The sequence below is a fragment of the Ochotona princeps genome, chromosome 2 (genome assembly GCF_030435755.1).
Source record: "Ochotona princeps isolate mOchPri1 chromosome 2, mOchPri1.hap1, whole genome shotgun sequence".
Classification (NCBI taxonomy): domain Eukaryota; kingdom Metazoa; phylum Chordata; class Mammalia; order Lagomorpha; family Ochotonidae; genus Ochotona; species Ochotona princeps.
Genome location: NC_080833.1, coordinates 98,553,348 through 98,565,533, shown reverse-complemented (window position 1 = coordinate 98,565,533; position 12,186 = coordinate 98,553,348). Strand labels below are relative to the sequence as shown.

The window sequence follows — 12,186 nt, the reverse complement described above, 5'->3', positions numbered from 1 at the left end:
GCCAGTGCTTTAATCCAGATAGCAATAAGGACAGAATCAATAGATTGGCTTCAGAATCTGCACATCTATCTGCATGGTTTTAAGGTTGCCATAACAGCCTGTTCTATCAAAATAGGTTTTGGGCTGGTGTGATGGCTCAATTAGCTAATCATCTATCTGCAAGCAATGGCATCCCATGTGGTCCCCAGTTCGTGTCCCAGCTGCTCCATTTCCAATTCTGCTCCTGGCTGGTGATCTGAAAAAGCAATGGAAGACAGCCTAAAGTCTTAGGACCCTGCGTGGGAGACCTGGAGAAGGTTCCTGGCTTCACACCAGCTGAGTTCTGGCCATTGCAGCCTTTTGGGGAACGAACCAGTGGCTGGGAGATTTTTTTCTTTGTCTCTCTCTATAAAATATACCTTTCTAATAAAAATAATTAATAAATCTTAAAAAACAAATTGGTGCAGTTGAATCCATATAACTCAGGTCGGTAGGCATGCTGCACTGGCATTTATGCACTCCTCCAGACCTAGCAAGGGGCTCTACTAGTGAGACTCCAGCAAAAGGTGCTGCGTGATTCTCAAGGCAGCACACTCCATCCTTACTATCGATGTAGTAAGTCTTTATCTTTTTCAAATGATAATAGAAACATCTTTTAATGCATTTTCCGATGAACTTCAGAAAAATGCTTACTCATTTACTTTCATCTACTGGGAAAGGTAGCATGACAGAAAGATAGATAAAAATAAAAACATAGGTAGAGATAGGTAGAGAAAGAGAGAGAATCTTCTATCTGCTGCTTCACTCACTCTCCAGATGTCTGCAATAGTCCAAGCTGGGCTCAGTTGAAGTCAGGAGCCTAGAATTCTAACTGGGGAGGTAGGGACCCAAATATTTAAGCCATCTTCTACTGTGCCCCCACCCCCATCCCGTCCCAGGATACACCAGCAGGAGGCTGGAGCAGAAGCAAAAGAACTACACTCAAACCAGTATTCTGATATGGGATGCAGGCATCCTCAAAGGGTGGTCTAATCTCCTGTGATACTGCATCTGTCTCCTCTCAACATACCCAAACACAAACATTTTGCAGATCCACTCATGGTAGAGAGATAGCAATGGTACAAATCACTCTTCCCATTTTTCTCTCGAATTGCTCCCTGACCCTATTTGACTCTCATTTACCCATTTGAGGCTTTTTCTCCCTCTCCTTTTAGCACTCAAGTGGAAAGATCCAGCCCAGGTCATAGATGATGACAACAGGATATTCCTTTAACATCTAGTTACAATTGTACATGCGCCTTCTTGTCTTTGCGGAGAATACACTCACACACCACTTACATGGCCAATCTCTTGCTCTGGCAAGCTAGCATCAAACCAACTGCTGTCTTCTTTCTCTACCACACAGGTTGCAAAGAAACTGTCCCTGAAGATGAATGAAGTTGATTTCTATGAGCCATTTATGGATGAGCCTGTTCCTATCCCCGACAAACCTTATACAGAAGAAGAGCTGGTGGAGTTTGTGAAGGAACACCAGAGGTACTAGAGATGGCAGGCGACTGGTGGGAGTCTGAGGTCTGTGACATGGGGCATTTTGGTGCCACCAAGATCAACAACTGAGAGTTCACACCCAACAGAACAGAGCTCAGTGGCATGGCTCTGTGAGTCACTTATAAACAGCAGGATGCTGTTCCATTTTCTGAATATGGATCCATACTGGCAAAGGGTTAGACCCTCTCCCTCCAGTTAGTGAACTTTGTCCAAGTAAGACAGAAGTACAATCCTATACCAATCATCCTTGTGATTTAGTGAAAGTATCCTACATGCCAAATACCACGCCAAGTACTTTATGAAAGCTATTTTATCTCATCTCAGGATCATGGGATAATTATTACTCTGATAGGCAGATCAAGAAGTTGAACCCAGTCTAGCAGAGTAATTAATCATAGAACTTCTGGGAGAGGAATATTTGGTACCATTCAGAGTAGCTCCAGCAGTCAGTTTTTTTTTTTTTCCAGTAAAGGGCCAGGTAGTAGATATTTCAAGCTGTTTGGCAAGAGCCACAATGGTATGCATTGTGACTCTGTAACTGTGCAATTATAGTGTGGAAGCAGCCATAGACTGTATGGAAACGAGTGTGTGTGCATCATGGACTAAGTTTATTTACAAAAACAAGAAACACTGGCTGAATCTGGTCTGCTAGCTATACTTTGCTAAACCCTGCAGGGGACAATAGGGAACATGGGATGTAATAGTGTATTTACTGCGTCAGCCAGTCACCCTTCCCACATATGCACAGGTGCGTTCATTGAACCCAGACCACCGTGATTGTTCACTTGGAACAAGCAAATATTAATCGGTTTGGACACTACATGCCAAAGGTAGGAAGTAGTGAGCCATGCACAAAATGTAAGACTGCTCCACTAAAATCATTTTATTTAGCTTTTATTTATTTGAATGAGAAGGGTAAAAGAGAGAGAGAGAGAGAGAGCATATCTATTGATTCATGCCCCAAATTCCTCCACCTGCTGGGGCTAGGACAGGCCAAAGCCATGGACCAGGACCTCAATCCAGATCTCCTGAAAGTATGACAGGAACCTAATCATTTGAGCCATTGTCACTTCAGTGTCTGCAGTGTCAAGAAGTTGGAGTTAGGGTCTGGAGCCAGTTATATCAAACTCGGGTACTGCAATGTGGGACATGGGTGTTGTCACTAGTGTCTTTTGAATTTGATTGCAAAAAAAGAATACATACACATTTATTGGTAATATTCATTTTCTATAAACTTTGTGAGGGGCATTTATCTAACTATTTTTTGCTGTCCCCCAAATTCCCAAAGAGCCTTTGATGGCTGATCTTGATGAGAAAACAAAGGCCATTCTAGGGAAACCAAGACTCCATGTCTTCTCCCTCCCATTTCCTCATTCTGGCCCTGCTCTGGGCAGTCAGGGAGTGCCCCTCTCTGTGAGGTGGGAAGTGGCTCCTTGGGAGTGAGCTGACCTATGGCCTCTGACTCACCATATGGGCTTCATGCTCCAAGGGGCAAATGGGTCTATGAAATACTAAGTGGCTTGGATCTGGTGTCTGTCTGACACAGCTGGGTTTACAAGTTCTGCTCCCTTAGAGGAAGTGAGTTTCCAGGGTTTCATCACACTCTTGCAAAGCAGCCAACGTCTCATTGTACATTTCATGGCACTGAGTGATCTCGACTTAGGGAAACCTCTCATTTAATCTTTCAGACCCACTCTACGACGACTGCGCCCAGAAGATATGTTTGAAACCTGGGTAAGAAGGAGACAAATTCTTCCCTTTGTAGAGATGTGGACATCTCCCCTCCCCCCACCCTGCCCCGCCAACCCCAGAGGAATGCCTGCTTGTTTAGATGCCCAGATGCACACGGTGTCATATTCAGCTGGGGTGGACATCCAGAAGGTGGCATATTTAACACAAGAACCACACCTTGCTCAACTGCCATCCAGCTGACTGTGGATTCAATGGTAGCCTCTTGCGTGCAGTGTTCTCTGGCTGTGTTCATGTCCCACTGCCTGTTAGCTGCCATTCATGGGCCACCACAGACCCGGGAAAGCAGAGTGAAAGGAGCTCAGACCATAAAGTGGTAGACATCTGAGTTCAAGTTTAGAACCTGTCACTTACTATCTGTGTGTCTTACACGGAGTCATGTGATGGGACTTTTATAAGGGTGAGTGACATAAAGAATGCACAACATGATTCATGAATAGTGACCATATTTTAAAATCTCTTCTCAAGGTAGTGCAGGTGACTGAGACAGCTTATTGCTATGCATTATGGAAGGATATGGCAGGTAGCTCAAAATGGTGTGATAAAGAGACCCGAGGACGTAATGCCTCCACCCCACCTCAACTGTACACAAGATTTCATAACAACACAAGTAAACTGTGTGGAACACTGCCACAGCATTTCCCATGCCCTGTCATGCAGACCCATTCACAGCTCTGCAACGCATTGCAACTTTAAAACAAGCTTGCGTTTAGTCCCAATGAGTGAGGAAGAGAAGCCAATGATCAAGTAATTTAGGTTTGTAACCAGTGCTAACGTTAGGATTGAGAGTCAGGCAACACCTGCGTTCTCTCCAGCAGCCAAGGCCCCATCAGGAACCATTTGGGAGAAAGGGGTTGACATGGAAGTATCTATTTGCTTCTTTCCTTCTGAAGCAACAGATGATGAAAATGTGTCAGGGACGATTTGACTGGCAGGTGACTTATTTGAATACCTGCAGGGACGCAAACATTTCACCAGACACTGAAGAACAAAACATCTAGGCTAGAGGAATGGATCCAGTCCAGCAGAAACCTATTTTCCTAACTTTTGTATTTTCATAACATTAACATTTGAAAGGTTTTGGGAAATAACAATAACAAAAGGGCACAAGATTGGTTTTAAAAGTACCATTCCTTTTTAAATTTGATTTTGTTTTTTATTATACTTTCTGACCTGAAAAAAAAAATAGTGCAAAAAAATTCTCTTCAGTAATCACAAAGTTTTTCCAGATGTTAATACTGTATTACTTTACCGTTGTCATGTTATCCATCTGTACATTTTATACTGTTAAAAAAGATTTGCTTGTTTCTCTAAGAGGCAGAGTTACAGAGACAGCGGAGGAGAGAGAGAGAGAGGGAGAAATACAGTGCATCTCCTGGATCACTCCCCAAATGCCTGCAAGACCAGGGGTTGGCAGGTGGAAGCCAGGAGCCTGAAACTCCATGCAGATCTCCCTCTTGGGTGCAAAGACCTGGCTAGCTCTGCTGCTTTCCCAGGTACATTAGCAGGGAGCTGGATCAGAAGCAGCGCAGTTAGGACAAGAGCCAGTCTACAACAGATGCTAGCATTGCTAGCATTGCAGGGGGTGGCTCAACTTGCTGTACCATAAGGCCAGCCCCAATATTTTTAATTTGTATTAAATTTTACATACATATATATATATATTTAATTCGGCACTATCTGAGAGTAAGTGGCAGCCACAATTCCCCTGTACCCACAAATGCTGCAAGTATTTTCTAAAAACAAGATCTTTCTCCCATATAATCACATTTACCAAAATCAGAAAATTATTGTGGAGAAAATTCTCCGTGGAGTCTCTACCTTTGATCTTGGCAAATGGTCTATCAGAGTTCTTGGCAATGCCCACAGGGGTTGGCAGATGCTTCTAAACGAGCCCTCTCCCTCTTGCAAGAGCACAGTGCTTCCCAGGTGGGCCAGAGACTCCCGGGCAGCCCTTTCATCACTCCTACCCATAGAGGCTTTTGAATCATGAATCAGCCTTAACACATCATGCTAACCCAGTGTGCTCGCCGTTAGAAAGCAGGGGAATCCGGAAGAAGGTCATCACCAAGGTCACTCTGTAATTTCCAGTTTGTGGTGGGATCTAGTAGTTGGCCAGTTTACATATGGGCCTCTTTCATTTTCCTTCAACATAAAAGCTACCGTTCCTATTTTGTGATGTTTCCTGTTAACACTGGCTTGGAGGGAGGGGTCAGGAGGTGGAGGGACATCTGATTCACAGAGCTCGTTCTTCCCTGTGATTGCTGGTGAGAAAGAAAGGGGCTGACTGCTGTGCTTTTCGTGTTTGTGTCCCCCGCCCCTGCCCCCACCTCTGTGTACTGAAATCCTCCTCCAAAAGTGGTGATGTTAGGAAGTGGGGCACTGGATGGTGACTGGGCCTCTGCCTGCATGATTGGCATCACTATTGCTTATAAAAGAGACTGTCTTGCCCCCTCTGCCATGTGAGGATGCAGGTAGAGAGTGCCCTCTGTGAACCAGAAAGCGTGCCTTCCCCAGACAGGGAGTTTGCTGGGGCTTTGATCTTAGACATTGCAAGCCCTCGAACTTCAGAAATAAGCATCTGTTGGTTATAAGACACTCAGCGCATGGTATTTTGTCACAGGAGCTCAAATGCATGAAGCAGCGGGGCTTCGGGACCAGACAGAAGTGGCTTGCATCCTACTCGTCTCACTACTGGCTGTATGACTTTATATAAGTCATGTAATTCTTTCGGATTTAAATGGGAATACAAGTTACATTTGAGACTTAGAGATAAGGTACTTAGAAGGAATTCACACACACAAAAGTAGCAAACAACAGATATTGTCACCATTATGTCAATGTTGTTCCTCTAAGGTATAATTCCTTCCCTTGGAGACTTGCCATCGGGTAGGGGAAAAAAAAAGATTGGTGCAATTTTAAAAGAGTTTTCTAAGGCAATATGATCTAAAGACCAAATGAGTCACGGGGCTTGCAAAGGCTGTAGACTCAAAGAAAGCCCTTGACTTGGTCCTGGGACTTCAGTCTGCTTCACACGGTGGTCAGCAAGCTCTTCCTCATCCCTGTAAATGTGGGTGTCTCTGGGTAACCACAAGTCCTGGCTTGTCCTTGGGTTCCTTCTCTGCGAGTTTATGGCTGAAAATGCTGGCACCTCCCATGTGCCAGCTTCAAGGCAGGTGTGTGTGCTTTGAGACACACACAACGAGACACGCAAGCTTTTTGGCTACAACTCTCTATTCAGGGATCCTCTCAGGCCTGGGAATGACATTTGTATTACAGGCTGCCTTCTAGAAAACTCACACAGATTCTTAATTTTAAAACCAATTTCCAATCACGTTCTGGAAGGGCACACAGAAATGAAGTGTGCTTCGCAGAGTTCAGAGAGCTCACTTCCAACGGACGGCAGGAGACACAGACACAGGGCAGTCTAATGAGAACTGGTCGAGGCATTGTGTCTGGCAATAACAGCAAAAGTAAGACAGCGAAACCTCAGGCTCGCCTTCTGGCTGTTGTTGGATTCATGTAGTGAACCTGCGCACCCACGCACACACACACACACACACACATCTGTAAAATTCAATTCCCTGGAGACTCTGACTGAAGCAGTGCCTCCTCTCTTGTTCTTAATAATAATATTTTCCATTTAATCTCTCCTAGAATTTTTGGAGGTTTTGTCCATTTCCTAACTGAAAGGCAAAAAAAAAAAAAATTAGCATTTAGATAGGATTGTAGCAGCATTAAAATCAATTGAAATGGAAGCTGAGATGGAGGGCGCAGTGGCGAGGGGGAGTTTTTCCCCATATGGTGCCTCTGTGATGACAATCAGGGTGCCCAGTAAATACCGAGCCCCTTGTCAGCCATAATCAGTATTCGATTGGCTTTGTCCCTGCGTGCCATGCTCCCCCCACACACATCTCTCCTTCCCTGGAGGATCACGTTGCTCACAACAGAGGCACCACCAATCTCCCACTCCTCCCTTCCAGGAACAGTCAATGCCAAGGAGACCCAAGGCAGGCAGTCCTGCCTGTCCAGCAAGCAGTGGCACGAAATGCCCCTCACGTGGCCCCCATGGGCCTGAACTGGCTCTGACTTTTCTCCTTGCCCCAGCCTCTACAGCCATACCCATTCATCTCAGTCACACATCCTCTGCTTCCCCCAGGCTCAAATTCTAGATCCTTCCTGGACCTCCCACCCCACCCCTTCTCATGCTGGCAGAACTGCTGTTCTAATCCCACAAAGTGTGGGGGAACCCACCTGGAGGGTGGCCAACAAGATGTCCTCTACCCACTGCATGGTTGCCATTTCTTTAATCTGTGGTGCTGGCATAATCTAACAAAGAAGTGCTACATTTGCACATTTTTTTTCAAAAACATTGATTTGCTTAATGGAAATCTAGAATTAAAGACACATACAGAGAGAGAGGGAGATCTCCCATCTGCTGGTTCACTTTCTTCCCCAAATGGCTGTAATAGCCAGAGCCAGGAGACAAAAATTTCATGCAGGTCTCCCACATGGGTACAGGGTCCCAAGTACTTGGGCCATCTCTCACTGATTTCCCAGGCACACACTGGCAGGGAGCTGGATGGGAAGTAGAGCAGTAGGGACTTCAGTTGTCACTTACAGAAGATGCTGGCACCAAAGGCGGTGACCTCACCTCACATCATCCTTGTGTGAACATTGCCAACCACACCCTGACACTGACAGCAGAGATGCTGTGATGCCCACTTGGTGGGTAGGCAGGATTCTATCGACAGCATTCAAGGGTTTCACAGTGCAGTGCACAGTCCATGTGTCCACTGACCCAGAGCTTGGTTGCTGCCTGCACTGCAACCCCTTTACAGTGCCTGCTGCCCTGGCAGCTCCCTAGCAGCCAGCCCCACTTTCTTCCTCATCTTGCCTTTTGCTGCAGTTCTCCTGGAATCATCAGACCACTGGCGTGAGACCTCACTTACTGATGGTGTCTTATGTGTAACTGGCATTTTCCTGTCTTGCAACCCCATCTGTCCAACACTCCATGTGTTCCTACCTGTTGCTCCTCAGCTCCCCTTCCGCAGTGTGCAGTGGGACCTGCTCTGTGCCTCTGTGACCACTCCCCATCAGCACCTCTGCCCCCTCCCCTTTTCCATCCTGGTCGCTGAGCTACTGCCTGGCTTACTCCTGTCTCTGGGAGAGTAACCACAGATTTGTTCCTACTACAGGAAGATGATCTGAACGGGATCCACATTGTGGCTTTTGCGGAGAAGAGTGACCCAGGTAGGCAACTCCAGATATTGCTCTTTGAGGCCTTCAGCAAGGAATGACTTCTCACCTTGGTCAGCCCTTCTCTCTCCTTGAGCGAGGCCCATCTACAAGACAAATGCAAGCTGTTGGGCACCCCCTGGTGGTCACCTGCTAGAGATGCTTTGATTATACACCTGGCTAAGGGAGGAGATAGTGTGTAAACAGATCAGAAAGTCAAACATTTTTGCCACCTGCCCCAAATGGGAAGCTACGAACTTGGGAGTGTATTTAAGACTCCCTAGATTTTAGCAGGGTGCATGCGTGTGTGAACCTCTTCTTACGTTACAAGTTTATTTAGCAATCTTCTGATCCAGCCTCTAGCAATCATGGTATTACCTGAAAACAATAACAAACTCATCCTGTGATCTGTTCGACAATAACTGCGCATCAGAGACTGGAGGGGAGGCAGTTCCCCTACATGATGAGAACAGGCAAAACAGGAAGTGTGTGCTATTTATGAAAGGCCAACAGCTGCTCACTGATCTCACTCTGCCCAGCACTGGGGTGCACTGAAACGCGGGAGAAATTAAACCTGCAGGTAGGAGAATGCTACTCTCCTGTGGCAGTGCTCTGGAAGACCCAGAAAACCCGAGGGAACTGAGGAAGTGGGGTCTCAGACACCTGAGACAATTTAGAACAGAGGCAGAGGGAGTCAGGGTAGCTTCAAGGCCAGGCCTTGGCCCGAGAGGTGCCTGGACAGGGATTCCCAGACCTGAGAGCACTGAGCTGCAAGCACCAGGGCCACCACTGCCTGGCTGAGATCCTGCCTTTGGGAAAGGTGATCTCTACCATGTACCGAGCAGTCTCCGAGGCACCATCCACTGTGTGAACCATGGCTCCAGACGATGAACTGTACCTGGACGTGTCAGGGCGCTCTGCTTCTTCCATACTCCCAGGAGGAGCTCCAGAGGCGGCTGAATCTGTATGGAGCAGGAAGTAGAGACTCACATAGGCTGACAGGCTGAAACACAGTTAGTGGCATGAGGGACAATCTGTCTGTTCATTGATATGTACCCAGCACCGTGGCGCATGACAGATGTTCAATGACATGTGCTGGGCAGGTGAGGAGAAAAATCAGATGCTTGGCCAAGATGAGGCCCAAATGCCCCACATCAGACCAGCCGTTTTTAGGTTGTGGGTTTGTCCCATAGTTTCTTACATAGCAAAACCAAATTTAAAAAAAAAATCTTGCCATCCTCAGAATAGAGAAATGATCCACATAGCTGAACTAAAAGTGTACAATTCAGTGGTTTTAGAACATTGATTATGAATCCCAAAAAGTTGTCATCACCTCCCATCCTCTTCACCGCCCCCAATGCAACAACCGCTAATGACTTCATAGATTAGCCTAGTATAGAACTTTATGTAAGTGCAGTCCTACAATATATGCCATTTGTGTCGGCCACCTTTCACTTAGCATGTCTTCGAGTATATCCAGGACACTCTGCCCTCTGTATCCACATCTGCAGAGTTTTTTTTTTTTTTTTTTTTTTTTTTTTATTGGAAAGCTGGATATACACAGAGGAGGAGAGACAGAGAGGAAGATCTTCCATCCGATGTTTTCACTCCCCAAGTGAGCCACAACGGGCCAGTGCACACCGATGCCAGGAGCCAGGGACCTCTTCCGGGTCTCCCACGCGGTTGCAGGGTCCCAAAGCTTTGGGCCGTCCTCAACTGCTTTCCCAGGCCACAAGCAGGGAGCTGGATGGGAAGTGGAGCTGCCGGGATTAGAACCGGCGCCCATATGGTATCCCGGGGCTTTCAAGGCGAGGACGTTAGCCGCTAGGCCATGCCGCCGGGCCCCACATCTGCAGAGTTAACAACTGACATAGCTGTGGCCTCTGGTGGGTGTGCCCATATTGAACATGGTCAGACTTTTTCCTTGTCATTATTTGTTAAACGACACAGCCTGACTATGGCTTACACAGCGTTTACACCATGTTAGGTATTGGAGGTAATCTAGAAGTGATATAAAGCACACAGGAAGATGTGCCCAGACCTCAACTAAATACTAAGCCATTTTACAGCAGGGACATAAACATCTGTAGATTCTGGTAGCTGCAAGGGATCCTGGAAGCAAAGGATGACTGTATACATGGGATGTATTGAGGTTTCATTCTTTATGGCTGAGTAATGCACCATCATCTCAGAATCAAATGTATGCACCGATTGGTCTGAGGGCTTCTCATCATTCAGTTGTTCAAATGTCCATTGGCATGCCAGGTAATCAATAAGGCTTCCGTACAGTTGGAAGAACTCTGTAGGTAGATTGAATCCTTCTTCCCCACCCAAAAAACCAGTGTGACTACAGCTTCTTTCTGCTGATGTTGACCCCTGCTCTGTCCCTGGAGGGGAAAACAGCCTTGGAAGCCAGTTGCTTAGGGTTTACAAGCTGTAATTAAACAGGATCAGATCCCTGGTGTGTGTGAACAGAGACTTTGCCATGGGCTGGTAGCCTTCCCCACCCTAGCTGCCCCCTTCCAAGATTGCAGGGAGGCCTGTCTGGCTCTCTGGAACAATGGAACAAAGAGGCCTCCGTCACACTGCAGGAACCTGTTTGACGGAGATTGCTGCTGTAATGAATCAAGCTGCTGAAACCACTTCCACCTCCTCCCTGCGCAAACATCCCTGGGCCTGGGCCCAAAGCTGTTTCTTTCTGCAAAGGAGCCCAAGTTGGGGCTTGTTAAAGGAGCTGTGGGCAGTGCACCCAGGGGAGGGTGGGACCAGCTTGAGCCCTGAAAGCACTCTCATTTGGAGCAGAGAAAGGCTGGCCACTTGGAGCTGGGAAGGGGAATGGCCTCTGTGAAAGCCCCCCAATGGCCATGCTTAGTCAGTGACTGACCCACAGGGCACTGATGTGTAACTCTGGGCCAGGCTGCAGCATTAGGAAGGTCATTCTTGCACAGGTCTTCACATACCTTTGCTCTTACTCACAAGTTACAGCCCGCCAATTGCCCCAGCCAGACTCCTACTCAACCACCGAAGGAAGAAGATGATAAACCCAGGAAATGAAGGCAGGTCTTAAAGAGATAGTGGTATGAAGGAGTTCGGTGGAGACAACCTCATGTAGCATCTGTAGCCTCTTGGTGATGTGTGTGTTACACTGTCAGCGGAAGACAGTGCGTCTGCAAAAAGAAGGGCCTTCCCAGGCATCTCCCTGCATCTGAGCTGAGCTGCGAACCCAAGCAGGCTCTCCTCAACTTTCTACGCATGCCCAAGGTGATGAAGGCCCCAGTGATATCACCCGCTGTGTGCTCATAGCATACCACACCCCGCTGAGGGAGGCACTGGGTTTCTACATTTGTTTCTACAAAAGATTTATTTTAAACATTTCTTAGTGTATTTGAAAGACAGAGTGACAGAAAAAGAGAGAGAAGAGATCTTCCATGAGCTATCTTACTCCCCAAATACCAGCAATAGTCAGGGCTGACCCAGGTTGAAGCCAGGACCCAGAAACTCCATCAGCGTCTCCTACATGAGTGTCAGGGTTTCAAGCACGGTGGTCATCTCCCACTGCATTAGCGAGGAGCTGGGTTGCAAGGTGCGGGAGCTTAACCTGCTGCACCCCAAAATTGGCCTGAATGGATAATTTTTTGATGGATAATTACATTTACAGGGTGCAGAATGATG

At 46.9% G+C, this 12,186-nt stretch overlaps 1 protein-coding gene across 1 annotated transcript in view; it reads left to right on the top strand.

The window, feature by feature from the left end:
• CASQ2 (calsequestrin 2) overlaps positions 1–12,186 on the top strand; it is a 64,961-nt gene that overhangs the window by 41,495 nt on the left and 11,280 nt on the right. Inside the window, exons 6-8 of the mRNA XM_004581876.3 lie at positions 1,385–1,515; positions 3,216–3,261; positions 8,475–8,529. Of these exons, the coding sequence (XP_004581933.2) occupies positions 1,385–1,515; positions 3,216–3,261; positions 8,475–8,529 (232 nt within the window). The remainder of the gene's footprint in view (positions 1–1,384; positions 1,516–3,215; positions 3,262–8,474; positions 8,530–12,186) is intronic.